General features: G+C 35.3%; 1 protein-coding gene across 3 annotated transcripts in view; it reads left to right on the plus strand.

Annotated features, from left to right (window-relative positions):
• LOC113233600 (irregular chiasm C-roughest protein-like) overlaps positions 1–18,680 on the plus strand; it is a 214,487-nt gene that overhangs the window by 145,638 nt on the left and 50,169 nt on the right. For all 3 annotated transcript variants that reach the window (XM_026468750.1, XM_026468749.1, XM_026468751.1), the window contains 2 exons: positions 5,184–5,334; positions 6,482–6,562. In XM_026468750.1, the coding sequence (XP_026324535.1) occupies positions 5,184–5,334; positions 6,482–6,562 (232 nt within the window). The remainder of the gene's footprint in view (positions 1–5,183; positions 5,335–6,481; positions 6,563–18,680) is intronic.

Raw genomic sequence — 18,680 nt, forward strand, 5'->3', positions numbered from 1 at the left:
CTTCGTTTCTAACAAACTTGATTGGTATAAAAATGTAATGTAACTCATTTTTATAAACTTTACTTCAACATTTGTGTGTATGTAAATACAAATAAATATTTTAATGAATTTAAATTTTATATAAAAAAACAAGACTTTTCACAATTGAATTTTGAACACGAATAGAAAATATTTCGAAATTCCCATCACTAGTCTCATGAAACAGGGTTTGAACCAATTTCATCGTGATTTATGTTATTGCCTTAACCAAATTGGTAGGTGGATGAGTCCTTAGTCCATTATGAGTAGAGTTTGATCCCCATTCTGTGTAATGTGGGGAACCCTAGTTAATTTGAGAATTATTACCGTAAAGTAACTCATAGTTACATATACAGAGTTTTGTATATGATTTTGGAGTTTAGGGTTAAGTCTAGATTTTATAGTAAGGAAATTCTGTTCGTTAACAAATTTAATACATATGTTAACAATCTTCAAATAGCCGTGGTAGCCTAATGGCTTGACCTGCCGCCTCTTGAACAGAGGCCGTGGGTTCGAATCCGGACTGGCACCTCTGAATTTTTCGGAATTGATGTGGGAAATTTAATTTAAAATTTACCATGAGTTTTTCGGTGAAACTTGCACATCGGAGAAGGTTTACTACTTTCAATAAAAATGGAAGTAAATATTTTGCTGCTCCGCGAACCCAGTAAATCGTGCAAAATCGTAAATCGTGCATAATAGTTCGTGTAGAATATTTTTTCATGCATTAAATTTTCCCACCCTCCCTCCGCATAAAATTAATAAAAATAAATAAAATAACATTAAAAAAGAATAAAAAAAAAATAATTATAAATTATGTAAAAATCATTTGTTTCGGGCGACAATGACCCATATCAAAATTAATTACATTGAAATCGGATTAATAATTAATACCTACAGTTAAGAACTAAAATAATATCAAAATTAAAACGACAATGAAAGGTCATAAAAATAAAATAAAACTGAAATAAAATTAAATAAAAGCCAAAATTCTAATTAAAATTACACGTACTACATAGTTTATTAATGTCGGAATCGATTGCCTGCCTAACCGGTACCATAGCGGGCATGTTTATCACAACAACGCCGAATATATAATCTAACCAGTCAGATATCATAGCCAGGACGATATTGGGGCTGACCCGCACTCTGCGCACCAGCGATGCACACCTTTTGCGCATCGTTGTGTAGAAGCAATCAGTGCATGCCGCCATGAACATACCCGAGGCGCTGTAGGAGCGGTGCAGCCCCAATAACGCCCTAAACGCATTGCAAACTGATAAAATAAATAGCGCAACTACAGTCACAAACCACCACCAAATTAATTTACTTCCATTTTTATTAACATGGACTTCCGCAAAATAACGCCTGAATCTATTAATTATTTACAACATTCGACTGGCGTTATTTACTGTCTGAGAGGAGATCCATGCACAGCAGTAGGTCACATAAATATGTTGATGAACAATATTCTACATTCAGCAGTTAACAGGGTGACTGAACACTTCCGTCCATAAGTATAATGATTTTTACGGCCTCAGTGGCTCAGCGGTTTACAGTGGGTGCTGGATGAGGAGCTACCAACCGGGTTTGATTCCCAGTAGGTACAATTAGTGCTTTGATGCTCTGATACTAATACAGTGTACAGGGAATTGGTGTGGTTTGTTAGCACATTATTATTATAATGTTTTATGATAAAAAACGTCAACTCTCTTTGCCTTTCTGTCTTCGGCACAAAGCACACATAACCTTTTCGATAGCAGTAAAGCTCTTTTGTGAAAGTGTTCGTTCAGAAAAGTACTGCCACCTTACCTACTTTTGTCGCCAAGCAGTAATGTGAGCATTACTGCGATTGACTTTTAAAGGGTAAGGGTGCTGGTGCAATTACAGGAACATCGGACTTGTCAACTGGCCGCAAAGGCCAGAACCAACGACTGTACCCACGTTGAGACAAGAATCGCTGGTTTGAGTTCAGTCGTATTGAAGGAATATTTCTTCGTATTTGTTCGACCACTGTATTAATAATAAGAAACTAGTGGAGTATATTAGCAAAAAATAGACGAATGTTGTATTTTTCAAAAGAAACATTATGTAAGAAGTAAACATATTACGCTATACGACTAGCGCCAACTGTGTCTATAAATATATAAGAAATATAAATAATATGTTCATTTTTCTAAGCGTTGGGTAGTTTTGCCTCCATCATCATAACATACTGGGTAAAAGAATTGTGCGTTTGCACACGCGGTGTCTGAATTTATTCCCATTTATATTAAGCATATTTAATAAAATAATTTCCTTTATTTAACGCCACAATCGAGTTTCCGTTTATGGAAATAAAGGCTACAGTGTAGTGTACAGGCGTGCATATTAATATAAATTATCTTTGTCCGCTATATAATATAAATATAATTATTTTTGGCATTTATAGTACGGTGAGACGTGTTTAGCAACTACTCGTAAAAAGTTACTGGGAAATAACAAAATATTGTTACAATTGTTGCAGCCCCATCAATTCTACGTCATGAACCTGCTTTGACTTTGTCCTAAAGACAACAGCGCCTAAAAATTTAAGTAGTTTAAAATGCATAAATATTATTGGCTTATAGTCTTTTAGCAGGCACTTTTTGTATGTCAAGTATGACGTTTGCCACCGCATCAATCAGCTTTAATAACAAATTAGACCTATTACGTTCCTAAAACACAACTTAAATATTGATGATTGTATTACAGAAACGAGAATAGACGAAGAAAATAATAAAGAACAATCTAATAATAAAGAAAGTACGTCATACGATATCAATTTCCAATGAATTAGAAACGTTACACGTGATAAATCTCAAAATATGAATTACCAAATACTAACCTATAAAAGTATTTCAAATATCAATTACACAATGCACTATAAGATTTTTAAATACCTACCTTTATCATAATGACAAGTGACGGGACGAACAAGTCATGCGCCTGGTGGTAAGCGACACGCCTGGCCATAGCAGTTACAGGTCACTCAGAGCTTTAAATCGCAAAGATCTTAGGTGCACTGCCACGATGCCCATCACACTGGGACATAATTTAACAAGTCTCATGTGCCTGTAATTTCACCTACACCTTTACCATTCAAAACCGGAACACAGTAATGTAAACATTTCATTACATGCTCTATTACAACCAAAATTTGTATGTCGAATACATATTTTCCATTATTGCCCAGCCTTGATAGCTATTTGTTTGCTTGGTAAAGTTATGTTAAAATTTCAGTAACCATGCTCATTAATATAGTCGTTATTAGTATAAACGTCAATTAAAAAATAATAAAACATCCATTTCGAAAAGCGAAATATGAATAACAAACAAGGGACTATAGTTAATGTGATTCAAATAACTTTGTAGAAAAGCGTTTGAAACACATTCGTATATTTAGCAGTACAACTCCTTGTGAAAGAGTTCGTCTCGGAAAATACTGCCACCTTACCTATTTCTGCCGGTAAGCAGTAATGTCAGCATTACTGTTTTCCGGTTTTGAAGAGTTAAGGGTGCTTGTCAACGTATGTCTCAGGGTGACGGGCGCAGTGGCATTGCAATTACCGCGAGTTGCATTGCAACTGTTATGAACAGGCGTGTAGCTTACCATCATCATTCCGTCACTTGATGTTATAAAAAGTATAAAATATTCTACTTAACAAAACTAATCTATTTAAAAGTTAAAAATAATAGTGGATTATTTCTCATTCGCCAAAGACTCTCAAATGTACAGTTTACTTCAAAGTTAACTGCATTTTAAACGAGAGCGATCAAAATTTTACTAAGTAATAGGTTTTTTTTATGTAGCCACGTAACGGGACGAACAAGTCGTGAGCCCGGTGTAAGCCATCAGTCTGTCCATAGCAGTTCTAGTACCACTCAAAGCTTCAAATCGCAAAGATCTGAGGGGCACTGCCACTGCGCCCCTCACCTTGAGACGTAATCTGTCAGGTCTCATGTGCCTATAATTTCTCCAACACCCTTCAAAACTGAAACACATTAATGCTGACATTACTGCTTGGCGACAGAAATAGGTAAGGTGGCAGTTCTACCCTGGAGAAACTCTTCCACAAAGTGCTATTAGTAGGAAGATTTTGTAACTTCCTTCGTCGTGCAGGTTTCATGACAATGTTTTTTTTTTTTCACCAAAACGCTCATGGTAAATTTCACACATAAATTCCAAGAAACTCAGAGGTGCGAGCCCGAATTCAAACTCACGCCTCTGCTTGGGGGGCGGTAGGTAGAACCATTAGGCTACCACAACTGATAGATCGACTCATCCGTAGAACAAAGACCTATGTACAACATGCTCCTTATTCTCGGGACATTGTACATTTCGTTTGTTGTTCTTGACTGCGAGTATCCACAGTCAAGATCGTAGTTCGATTTTATATTTCCAAAACGAAATAATACATACATAAAAAATATGAAAAGACATTTCGATGTCTTACTTTCTCAAACTCGTATCTCATAAAGAATGAATATTGAGGAGATAATAAAGTATGATAATTATTTACGATGATAAGATAATTTTTTAAACGCTTACGTGTTTATGTACAGTCGACAGCGCACCAAGCTGTACACTTTTATTCGAATATAGCCTTCAGGGCAACGGAACAAAATCTGACAACGTGTAGCTTCGCGTCCTTACACCAGGGCATTATTTCCTATTTATTTTTGAGTAAATCAAAATCCATAGGAATTTCAAAAACCTAAATAAGAGGCAAAAATATGTCACACCGTGACATATTTTTGCCTCTTATTTAGCATATTCTCGGTATCATCGAACAAGTGATTTAATGAACTGAACGTAGCGAAGTAAAAGAAACTAATTGTGTGTGAAACGAATCGCAGATCTGCGATTAAACAGATAATGGTCTCTTTTTAACGGACTTCGAAAAAAGGAGAAGTTTCTCAGTTCGACTGATTCTTTGTGTATGGTACACGATTACTCAGATATTCGTGAACCGATTTCGATGATTCTTTTCGTGTTAAAAAGGAGACACAATAGTAGCGGTCCTATTTAAATTTTGAAAACAATGTTCCACCTCTAACACCTTTTCTGTAAAAAATATATCGACTTTTTGTTTTATGCGACTAAAATTAAATTAAAAATACCTTTTTTTGTGTTTATTTTTTAGACTGCCATAGTTGGATCGAGGGTAACACTTCCTTGCCGCGTGGAGAATAAAGCAGGTCAATTACAATGGACGAAGGACGACTTCGGTCTCGGTCTACACAGAGACCTTAGTGGCTACGAGCGTTATAAGATGATAGGCAGTGATGAAGAAGGTACGATACATTTTGTTTCTGAAATTAGATATTGTCTTGCATTATTTGGTGACATATCCGTACAAAACTTCACTTCCAACTAGAGCAATGAACTTACTATTGTACTAAGTACAATAGAGTAGCAATGTCATATCGTTCCTAGTGATGTATCACTGATAAATAACCAACTATCACACACAAATGATTCGATTTTTGAAATTTAACCTTGTGCAGAAGGATCAAACTCGACGCTTATACAGTCGCGTCCACAAGCATTGCGTGGGTTTAAAATTGACGCGTAAATAAGTGCAATACGCTAGACTGTCGATTCGCGGGAATTACGGGCGTGATTTCCGCGAATCGTAATACTTGTAACGCCTTGGTTACGTTCTGTTCACGTGTGAACTACAGAGCGAGTGCTATCTAGGGAAATGGAGCGGTCAATTTTGATCCAGAAATGATTAAAGATGAAATAGAAAGAAAAATGAGACAATATGGAATCTTTTGAGTACGATAACAGAATTTTTAACGATACAAATTTACAAACATACTATGTGTTATTCTATCGTAAAGAATTGAATATACTAAGTAAATTCATCTTTCCCGTCGTTTTCGTCTCTTCTAACGACGGTAAACTAGCCACAACTGGACCGTTTTTCCAACTCCAACACGAGCGAGACGATTCGCGGCGAATTTGCTTCTTCTGGATAAGCCTTAACATTTTATGTGCGAAAGACAAAACTTCATAGTTTTAATCCCAAACGCAAAAATAGAGATAACTTTAAACCCTTTGTCTGTGCATCTGTGCGTCTGGGATCTATAGACCACAGATGTAGTCAAGAGTACCCTTAACCGATGAGCGCGTATGAAAGGACTGATGCGTGTTGATGAGGCAAAAGATGTGCGTCAGGACCGTAGTAGATGGAAGACTGTTGTCTCCGCCTAGCCCAATGGGGAAAAGGCGTGAAGTATATGTAATGTATGTATGTGTCAAATCACCAATCCTCATTTGGAATAAACCTTCTATTTTGAGAAGATCGATTGAAAAACTATTCTAATCTCCAGTCTACCAACTTTAGCAATCAATTTAAAATTTCTTGAACCACGTTGAGAGTAATGATTTAAAGGTTTTCAAATATTATTTCTAAATTAGGTATTTTTTTTGCAGGCGACTATTCCCTGGACATCAGGGACGTGACATTGGAAGATGACGCCAAATACCAGTGCCAAGTCAGCTCAGGGGCCAAAGGTATGTAGCATATTCAGCTACAGATTAAAACTGTTATAAAATAGAAATAAGAGTGCGTTTGATACGAAAGAAAATAAATACAATAAACAATGACAACAGATCTCTTAGTGTGTAGCTCACCGCAATCTACAGCTTTATTATACACTCACAAGTCACAGAATTTTAGGAAGAGAAATGATAGATGATGGTGGATAATACGCGTATTGTATTTATTGTAGCCAGCATTTTCCACGCTCACGTGAAATTAGGGTCAAATAGTTGTACTTAAGGTAGGTATTGTCTTGGAGCTATCAAATCTTCTGTAATAGATTGTACTCATTTATGGAATTTAACCTGGTCAGTATATTCATGGACTAACTATTAAATTTCTTCGAGTTGTATTAGAAAAACCTTATGCTTACATATACCTATATATTACATAAACCTTATGCTTACTCGATTACCTGAACGATCAGGTTTCTTGGCATCTGATACGTCATTATAGTACAACTTTACGTTGTGTTTAGTGCATACCTAATCTCATCACCTTCGCTACTTTTATTATGTTTAACAACTAAATTAAGATGGTCCACTTTATTTACAAAAATCTTGGCGAAACTACTAAGTAAAATCCTGGCGAACTCAGTGTTTGAGACGACCAAATGCATTTTAGATTTGAAATTAGCGCAAAACAAGTAAAATTATAAATTTTTACAGTAGGACTCTCTAAATCAGGATGCAATTTTCTTGTCGTGGTGAATGTTCACTGATCCCACGGCGCCGACTCAACCGGCGAGAGGGAAACCCGGGGGGGGTTTTAGTGGGGTAGGCACTCCAGCCTGGAGGGAGAGTCCCCACATAACCCCTGAGTCTCCCTGGGCTCAGAGGTATCCATAAAGATATCCCCCCGTCAAAAAAAAAAAATTTTCTTAACCGCATCCGTGACCGAACGGTTAGCATGTTGGTCTGCAACGCAGATGTTTGATTGCCGGACCGGGAGAAATATTAGAACGATCTACATTTACTTCTCTCGCGAGTTTGGGTGTAATTTGTAGACAGGGTTTCCCTGTATCAGGGTTATGAGGGTGTGCGTTATTCATTCAAAATTGTACAAATGCGTAATGACCGTTGTATATTCATACAATTAATAAAGTCATCAGTAATGATTTTGATATGTTGAGGCTCAGCTCGCAACTGACAGTGACAGTAGTCTCTTTCTCTGTCTTACTCGTCGTGATGTGTTGCTGATTTTGATATGTTGTCGCTCAGCTTACAACTGACAGTAACGGTACTCTTTTTATCTGTTTTACGTGTCGTAGAATATGCCATTCATTCACTAAGAAAGATGAAATAAATGTAAAAGTATTACAAGTAAATAGAGCACGTTTTAAACTAGCAAAATGTAATAAAACATTTTCCATTGATAACGCCACATTCACAGTTACTTGACGTAACTTGCTTAATTGTTGTAATTAAGTTTATAACTGTTTTATTGAGGCCAAGAAATAAGATGGGAGGTGAATATTTTTTGAGAAGTGAAATCAATTTTTGATCCCAGTAACATACGGCGGTGTCCCTTCTCTTGACACATTTCTTTCGCTTCCTCCACTCGCATGTGTTTTTTCATGCACGCTCTTGACAAGTTGTTCAAAATGCTGACAGCTTTACCATTCATACGACTATGCTAATAAATTATGCAGGACCAGATCCTTTCATTCTTGAGTTTCCGTTCAATCCGTTACTTTTTGTTGCGTTGTAAAACTTCAAAAACACAGACGACATGAAACAAAGATTGGTTCCTAGTGTCTTTGATACTTTAAAAATATTTGATTGATTTTGGCCAGTTGATAAGGCGAATAATGATTTATAGTTTCTTTTTCTTTATCAGTCTAAAATGAGATTTCGGCATCTACATTCCTCAATAACATCGACATATATACATATGTTAAATCTGTAAGAATTTATAACAATTAATAACGCATTGTAAAGTTTATTGCCACTGTAAGAATTAATCAAAAAGTTGTATGATGATTTTATAGATTACCTACCTTTTTTATCAGTCTATAATGAGATTCTATATCCCATAGAAGCGTTGATATTTCATAAGTTAAAACCACAAGCATTTATAAAAATGAATTACTTATTGTGACGATTATTTCCTATTTAAGATTCAAACAAAACTTTATAAAAATATTGTTTTTGTATTTAATTTAATGCAATAACACAACCGATTACAAAGTATAATTTAAAGAAGAAAAGACAAAAAAGAAAAAGGACAAGGAAAATAAACAAATAAAGAAAACAGTTGTCTAAACGCTTAATTAATGTCTACAAATCCCTAAAATAAAGACTCCCATCAACCCACAAAACCGCAATCCCTCTCGCTGATTCTCTGGCCCCAACGTAAGAAATTAATGAAGGTCTCCTTGTTGCTCCTTAGTATGGATAGCATGTAGTCCATTTTACAGCCTTCCCACTATCCATACTAAGAAGGTTCTCAGACAGTTCTAGTAATACTGAACCAACAAATCACAGAATTTAATGACGTGTGAGAAATTTATACGTGTACTAAACCAACTTAACACTAACATATAAAATGTTAACTAAAACAAATGATGGATTATAGAACGAATAAATAAATACGATCTGAAATTTGTATAAATCGATTTTAAATAGTAAGTATTTCAATAGATTCGATAATGGATATTAGAATGGAATTGGCAAAAGAGTTAAGCTAGACAGAAACAGATAACTTCACATGGACTTGAAAATTCATTACCTCATAAGAAACAAATACTTATAGTTTTTAAAGACCATGATACAATTTTCGACTAGGTGTTACTACTTGAAATATTTGTTATTACAAATACGGACGTTAGCGTCATTTCGTAAAATTTTTAGTGGTGGGAACATGTTTTAGGTTTTAACGACTGTTATATTACTGACTGACTGACTGATATTTACGTTCTGTTTTAAAATTCAAGTTTGGTTTTAATTAAGTTTAAGTTTTAAAACTGAATTTAGGCATTCACATTTCTGCTTGGCAGCAGATATAGGATGTGAGAGTAGTTTCTTGGACGAACTCTTTTACAAGGAGCTTTACTGTTACGGTAGGTAGATTTTAATGATGTATTTTTTTATCCACACATGTTTAGTCTTTGCAATTCATTGCTGTTTCCGGCAAATCTTCATTTCATCACGGCTTTTTTGCCTGCAATTTTATACTAAAACTTAAAGATATTTAAGTAAACATTCAAATAAATAAAAAATAAGACAAAAGGCAGTCAAAAGCCGTTAACATTATTTATTTATAATAAAGATAAACAAATAGAAAAACAAATACTTTCTAAAAATACTACATAACAATATTATGCAGATAAACTTTTCATAATTGTACGAAAACATTGTGAACTCCCACTTAAGTAAATATTTTATTACGAAGGTTGCTTCTTAGAAAGTTACGTGTATCAAAGTTGTTATTTTCTCAAGTAACAATCTCAAACATCAATATAGTACGGAAATAATATTTTCCAACATCTGGCGCCAGTAAACATAATTTAAAGAGCGAATTTAAAATTTCGGTTCAAAGAAAATATCCGTAATTTAAGTTTTTTATTCGACCTCTGAATAACAGAGGATAAAGAATGTAATTTGTAATAAATCACCGCATCTGGGTACGCAATTACGATACTGTTCAAACATACGCTTGTTAACTTATTGAGGCCATATTGGAGCCGTCGTGCACTAAACATGGCTTTCGTGCTTCAAAAACACGGAGGAGGAATATATTTTTTGTAGCGATCCATGTCAGCAACGTGTAGACTTAAGTGAAACTTTTGATAGCGGTTGGTATCGATTTTGCTTAATCAAATATGGTGTCAGTCAGGGTACAATGTTAGGACCTATGCTATTTATTTCTATTGTATCTGAATTCATTTTTAGCATAGAATAATTTGGATTAATTAATTATGGCAAATTTCTTTTTAAAATCTTATTTATAATATAATGGTAATTGTAGTCATTTAGCCTATTATTTCATGACAATATCCTTGGAATAAGGTCGGTAAGGCGTTTCACAAATTGCGAAATAAAGAGGAAAAGCACCTTTTCTTTTAAAAAATAACACTTCATACTAAGCAAAAGAATTTCATTATCTCCACAACTGTATTAAAAAGCTTTTCACTTGAGACCGACGCAATCCCTTCCTACACAAGACCATTGTTTTCGTTCTAGAGCCAAGCTTGCAAAATTTTGTTTGCTTTTAATAAATTGAAAATCTTACTGCGCATTTCTTTTCCTTCCTTTTGCCCTTCCCTCTGTGTGATTTTTTCGTGATCACCTCAATTACTTTTGAATTCGTGCACTTGATGTACTTGATTTTTAATTTTTCTTCCGCTCTGTGTATTGGTTGATGTATTGTATTTATTGTATATTTTCTGATGACGTCTACTGACTTATTTTTCGCTTTTGCTTCCTACAGAGTTGTGGTAATTGGCAATAATGTTAATAGCTTACAATTTCAAAGCATGCAGAGTTGAAATTTAGGAACTGCATTCATAGACTGGAATGCTTAGATAAAATTGAAATTTCAGAAGTGTCTAATTGAACTATTAATGTATTTTTACTTCTGTAACATAATCATTTTTAGATTAAATGACATAGTTTCGACTTTATATAACTCAAACAAACTATAAACCATTCTGAACTTACAATCAAACTCAATGATTCCTGGAAAAGTTATCATCACGCATTTCACATCACATTAAAAGAGCACTCTTAAATATCAAACGCCAAAGAGACATCGCGTTTCACCCATCGAATATAATTGTTTCCCAGAACATTGAACGTATTCATTCGAATTAATTCAACTGGGATTATTTCACAACGTATTTATGCGAATTTATAATAAGCCCTCTTAGAAAACGCGGGTGCTTCGATCCTTTTAGTCTCAAGTACGTCTTCTATTCAGATGCTAACGAAAAGGTCCATGAAATTAATTTACACGGCTCTTTTGTACGCCCCGTAAACGTCTATGGTAACCTTTTGATAAATTCTCTCCCTCTTTGAAATGTCTCTGTTAAAATATTCTTATCTGTACTTAGAAGGGCTCTTATGGGCAATTCAGCTTTTGTTTCGAGATTTAGGTTTAACTTTGTATTCCTTAAGTAATCGACGATGGTATTACATTTTCTTTGATCGTTGTCTTCGAAGCTATTAGGCAAATTTGATCTTGTTTTATATGATAGAATTAAATGGATGAGTTCATTTAGAATATTTATACTTTCGGAATTTTGGAAGTTATTTGAATGCAATTGATGAGAGTAACGCTTTCTATGTAATCATTATCATCATAAGTTTATGAAAGCTTACTTAACTGGGTAAGTGCTTTATTTCTTACATCATTTTGGATTTCTGTGCTAATTGTGACGTTTCATCGAAAATCTACATTTTATTTATCATTTCACAACTGTATATTTCAAAGTCACACATTTTCAATTAATTATCGTGATCAATCGAATACGCATATTTGAATAAATAAATAAATAAATAATAAATAAATATCAGACCACATCACATACGTTGTTCTGATCCCAAAGTAAGCAGGTAAAGCACTTGTGTTATGGAAATCGGAAATAACGACGGTACCACAAACACCCAGACCCGAAACAATATAGAAAAGTTAGTTTTCTATACTGACCCGGCACGACACTGTGAAAACCGGTGTGCACGCCACTCGATCACAGAGGTCGTAAAATAAATGAATAATAATTCTGGAAATTATACATACTCGTATGAGTTAAAAATACAAAAGCTCTAATGATCACTTCAAAAAAATCAGAAAGCTCCTCATTTAACGTCGTTCTTTATAAATAAAATTAACGTTTATCTCACAATTACACGGAAATATTCTTCATTCTGAAACAAAAAAAAAACAACACGCATTTTCAATAAGAAGAGTTTCCGAAGAATTCTTTTTAACTTTGTTAAAAAAAAGCACGACTCTGGAGCAATAATTTATCACAAAAGTGGCAAGGGCGGGCGCTTTTAACTCAGGTTTATGTTTTTTCCGTGGATCTAAGTATTTTCGCAGTTAGAGGAGTCACCACATTTATTGATGCGGAATTGATAAAAACTTTATGTCCATGCAATAACAGTGAAAAATACATTGTGCGTTTTACTTTGGCTCAGATGACGCGAAACAAAAGCTCAAGCCGAATCTACATCGGCAACTGTGATCACTCCTCAAGCGAGTCATCGGAGGAGAAGTGGAGAAAAACTGTTTTGCTAGATTTAAATGGTTTAAGTATTTATTATTGTATAACGGTCTTATAAAAAATATACGCTGTACCTAAGGATATTGTCTAAAGAATGTGCTAATTTGTTACACGATATAATGTACGGACAACTGCACATCAGACCACACATTTTTGTTCGAAAATCGCCTCCAGTGCAACGGAACAAGATACGTCAATGTGTAGCTTGATATGCTGGCGTGTGTACTTTAACCGATCGTATAAAATCCTGAAAACAGACTAAAACGAATTATTTAAGAATAAAATATCTAACTTTGCACATAATTTTTATATGGAGATATTTCTTCTTAAGTACTACAGAGAACCTGCAAAATTTTGGTTTTCAACTAAAGCCCTCAAAGTTTTGATTCACATTTATCCAAAAACTTGAAAATTGCCCAGACCTTTGACGACACGCTGCGCCGCCCATTGCTCCGTCAGTGGCCATCAGGCGCTTGTCAATGTCGTATCTGTGTCAAACTTTCTCCGCCTTTTCTCGTTTTATTCATATTAATTTTAAGCGCGTGAATTGCGGGATGCGACAGACGGTCCCCCGCACCTTACCTCCTAAAATCGAGGCTCGCCTTAATGCGTAGCGTATGAATAATGTCCGAGAGTCGTAAAATAATTTAAAAGCGTACTTATACAGTTCACATTAATTTATTATAACCGATCGCTAACCATTATAATTTTAAATGTTCAGAAATCAGCTATTATCTTCTTACCCATGGTCAAAATTTACTATGATACCTATGTACATATCACGTTTCAACATAATGAAATGATAGGGGAGTCGTACCTAATTCATATTAAAATACTCAAAAGAATATTAATAATATCTGAAAGAGGTTAATCTCCTTTTGTAAATTAATTAAATATATTTGGTTTTACGGCTATTGAAAATTACGTATTAAATATGTTTTATTTTATTAAATTACGTATTAAGTAGCAGTAGACCCCCTTGTGAAAGAGTTCGTCCAGGGAATTAACTGCCACCTTACCTATTTCTGCCACTAAGCAGTAATGTCAGCATTACTGTGTTCCGGTTTTAAAGGGTGTTGGTGAAATTACAGGCACATGAGACTTGCCAACTTATGCCCCTCAGAACTTTGCGACTTAAAGCTCTGAGTGGTTACCAGTAATCAGTAATCTGTAAGTTATCAGTAATCCGAAATGACATTTTCCAGAAATAACGTTTGCTCGAATTTTTATAACCTTGAAAGTAATTTTGAGAGGAAAATGTTTTTTCTTTCAAACCTAACTTAATCTAACCTAACCGAACCTAATCGTGTCTTTGCGATAAACATCCAACATATCCTGAAAGAATAACGGTTTCGTTATAATTCGGTTTTCGGTGGAATGAAAATTCGAACTAACATTATTTCGGAAAAAGAAAAATTCGAGTATGTGTTAGGTTACCGCTCTGAGTGGCACTGCAACTGTTACGGATAGGCGTGTAGCTTTCCATCAGGCGCACGACTTGTTCGTTCCGTCACTTGATATTAAAATAAAGGCATCATTTTGTACTCATTGTTGGTCCCACTATTGGGCACGGGTCTCTTCTACGAAGAGGGTATATATAGGCCGTAGTTCCCTATGCGCTTGTCTAATACGTGTTGGATACGTGTTGTTTCAACACGATGTTACCCTTTACCCTTAGCCAGAGGTATTGCTACTTAACATACGCAAAATGGTAGGCAACGATATCGGTAGCCCAGCGGTTTGCCACGTGGACGCTGGATGAGAAGGTCCTGAATTGGATTCCCGGTAGGACCAAATTGGGAGTGAACTTTTCTAAATTGGTTCTGTTCCGTGTTCTGGGTAGTGTCCCGGAGTGAATTCCGTTGCTCTCCTACTCTTAGGACAAGGAGTTTCCTATTTCTACCCCTATCTTAACCAGATAAATGGTGTGGTCGACTGGCACATTAGTAGTTACTAATAAGTAAGTAAGTAAGAAATTAAAATCATAGGCACATGCCGCCTCAGGGATTCGACCCAAATCGACTTCTCAATTAACCAACCATTTTCACTAGGCCACCATCGCTCTAATAACGGAGGGACAATTGAGAAAAAAACCGTTTAAACTTGTTTAGTTTGAAGTACAAAGTAAGCATGACTACTTTGACATACTGTACTATTTCATATTTATTTTATTCTAACTTTGCAAAGAAAAACGCCATAGCTTACATCTTTCGCTGTTAACTTTGTTTTTATAAAGGCAAAAAGCACAATGGACAAGGTTTGCCGCAAAATTATACAACTTTGCACTATTTAACTTACAAACTTAGTTGCAAAGTTTCTTTCATAAGAAACTATCTGCGAAAGAGAACTTTCATTGTCTCTTAGAGTTGTGACTGGTATGAATATTAAAATAGATACCAAGTTGTACTTCCGTTGTAATAACAGTTATTTTATACAGTTGCTTTGAACAGGGATGTCTGTTACAAAGAAGAAATGCACCTTGTGATTATCATACTTATAGCTTACGCTAAAGTTAAATACATTTATCGAGTGAAAGCAATAACCGCATTAAATGTAATGGATTTCATTCTATTCATTAATTTAAACTTTTTTGCATAATACAATATAGTATACATGGCGGACTTAATATCATAAGGCAGTCTCTAATAGTCAACCATTATGTATACTATTCAGCCTTAGTAGCACCGCCCGACTTGCCCTAATCATTTACTGCATCCAGCGATACCGACGTCGTTGTTATACGTGTCACAGCTTCATTACTCCACAAAATCTGCGGATATTTTCTAGTAGACAAATGCGGGTGAAAGCCAATGCTACCTTGAGGGTCGAGGAGTTGGGGTCCCGCCACAGTCGAAACTTTAATTCATTTTTGGTGACAGTGACAACTCACCATCTGTCGACCTTCATGAAGGTTGAGTTTTGGCTGAAAGGTGTCATGTACCGACGTTTCCAAGGCCAGTTACCGGACACTCACGTTGCGTCACACGTCGCTGACAATACGCGTAAATAATTAGTGTTTTTTAGATATTATATGTATGTTTGTCAATAAGGCAAGGTCTTTGCAACCTGAATATAAAACTATAAGTAAAGCTGTGTGCGTTTGCACACGGCACGTAAACATACAAGTCACGGTGCTACGTTTGTACGTGAGGTGCACTATAAGTTTCCGGAATGAATAAGAAAAAAATACTATAAATGGTCAGAAATGAATTTATTGTTTCTCAAAATATTCTCCGTTAGCGTTAATGCACTTTTTCATACGAACGAACCAATTTTGAAAACATTTATGCCACTCCTCCATGACAATCTTTGAAACATATTTTTCATACTCTTCGACAGTCTCTTCAGGTGATAAAAATCGTTGACCGCGTAACTGGTTCTTAATTTTTAGAAATAAATAAAAGTCACAAGGTGCCAGGTCGGGACTGTCCGCGGGATGGCTCATAAGGTTAACGTTGTTCACCTTCAAAAATTTTAATTGGTCAGTCTGGCCGTGTGAGAACTGGCATTATCATGGTGCAAGATGATACGGCGTTTACGGTTATTTTTACGGAGTTTGTCAATAGCTTCCGGCAAACAAATGGTCGTGTACCAATCACTATTCACGGTACAACGATTCTCCAAAGCAATAGTAGCGACGTGTCTAGTTTTATTAAAAAAAGAAGCATCCGCTTAGAGGCACTTTGCACGCGCGCCACTTTGATTGGTTTCGGCTCATCACGAAAGACCCATACTCTCTCTCCATAGCTCGATTGCTGCTTTATTTTGGGATCGTAACTATAAATCCATGTTTCGTCACCTGTTACTCTGTCCCACACCAAATATGACGCCCCTTCGTTGAATCTGGTAAGCATGGCATTTCACCAAGTGACGCGTTCCGTTTTTTGAGTCTCAGCCAAATTGTGTGGAATCCACCGAGTACATAACTTTTTCACACCCAAATGTTTGTGTAGTATTAATTGTATTTGACTCATCTATGCCTAAAGATGCCCGAATCTCATGGTATGTCACATGTGTGTAAATTACACTTAGAGTCGTAGAAAACCATACTACAAAAATTTTCACGAGTTAAATTCATGGTGATGTAGACAACCGATTTCTAAAATGACACGACAATGTTAAAACAAGTGACAGTCAGATAAAACAAACTGTATTCTACAGCCAGAGAGTTCCATTTTCAAATGTTGTAATTACTTTTTAAATATTGTTTATGTAAGTGGCCAGTTCCGGAAACTTATAGTGCGCCCTATGTATATGGTTATCAGACTCAAATTACATAACTTCCGAATTGATTACTCGGCTGTTCCGCAATCGATAAGCACTAAATTTTAATCTAGCATAAAAATGCAATTCTACAGGACGTAGAAAAATCCAAATTTGGAATTTCGACCTGTGACATGAGAAATTTGACATCAAAGGTTCATCATAAAAAAAGAACGAACTTAAAAAACAAAAGAAAGACAAGACTGCTACGCTTGGGTATGAAATTGACATTCCGTACTGCTTTTTTTACGATACCAGTGAGAGCAACACAACCATAACAGTTACAGTGTCACTAAGTGCTTTCGAAAGATCTAAGGACGCATTCTCTGCGCCCATTACGCTTCGACATAAGTTGTTAAGTCCTATGTGCTTGTAATTTCACCAGCACCCTTATATTTCAAAACCGAAAGGCAGTAATGTGAGCATTACTGCTTGGCTTCAGAAATAGATGCGGTGGCAGTATTTCGTTGGACTAACTCTTTCACATGGAGCTAGTAGAGCTACTAAAATTCTACCTATTTTATAATTGTTTGTGAATAACAAAAGCGTAAAACAAATATTATACCTAACCCATTTATATTACAAAAGAAAGATTTATTCTCCAACATTTTGTGTTTATACTTTAATAAATTGGAAGCTTGTTGTCTACTTATTGACATTGATATATACCTTTTATGTGGAAATAAACTTAATGCGAGATTTCTCTTTTGATATCGTTTTGATAAACTTTTAGTGGGTAGGAAATAAAGAGGAAAATTTATAGGATGTTTTTAAGAATTTTGCTGGTACAGACGATTCGTCGTCTCGATCGATCGTTACGATCCGTCGCCAATTCCTCGACGTTCAAGTTAATCATTAACGACGTAAACATACACTATCTATTCGTCATTTCGATAAGTCTGAAACGGCATGGATTGTGGTTACTGAATGACGAGGTCACAGGTACGATTCCCGGTAGGACCAATTTTAATCCAGAACACCCGGACCAGAACTCGTGAACTCAGTGAGTTCATTGAAAACTGACACAGACATTTCGACATGGTAACATTATTTTCCAAAGTTACATTAGTAGTACCTCGTAATTAAAAAGCCAACAATACAATATCTATAGATATTAACTTCTAGACGGAATTTTTTGAACGTGAATTGAGTTTCATTAGTTAATATCCAAAATAGAAACATCCACAATGTCCTCTTATCACGTAAGTTGAACCCTATGTTACTACACTTGCAGTCGTAAGTTCAAAATGTATACTCGAAAAACTGGAGACATGCTCAAAAATATGTCAATAAATAAAGAGGTCACATTATTTCATTCTTGTATTTGCCTTAATTTTGTTATATTAATATGACATGTGAGGTCAAGTCGTCGAATAGGAAAATTACTTGATAGATGACTGGCTTTTTATTATTACGGTTCCTGTTACTCTTATTATATTTATTATGGAGGATGATTAGGCGAAATTAAATTAGTTTTCTATTTAGTTCAACATGTCATTGTGTAGAGAAATGTATTTGTGTACAATATTGTGATATTAATTATTTTCTAGAAAAGCGGCTTATCTCAAAGGACATTCAATTGATTACAAACAATAAGATAT

This window comes from Hyposmocoma kahamanoa, unplaced genomic scaffold (genome assembly GCF_003589595.1).
Source record: "Hyposmocoma kahamanoa isolate Upper Pololo Valley unplaced genomic scaffold, ASM358959v1 79, whole genome shotgun sequence".
In the NCBI taxonomy this organism is placed as follows: Eukaryota; Metazoa; Arthropoda; class Insecta; order Lepidoptera; family Cosmopterigidae; genus Hyposmocoma; species Hyposmocoma kahamanoa.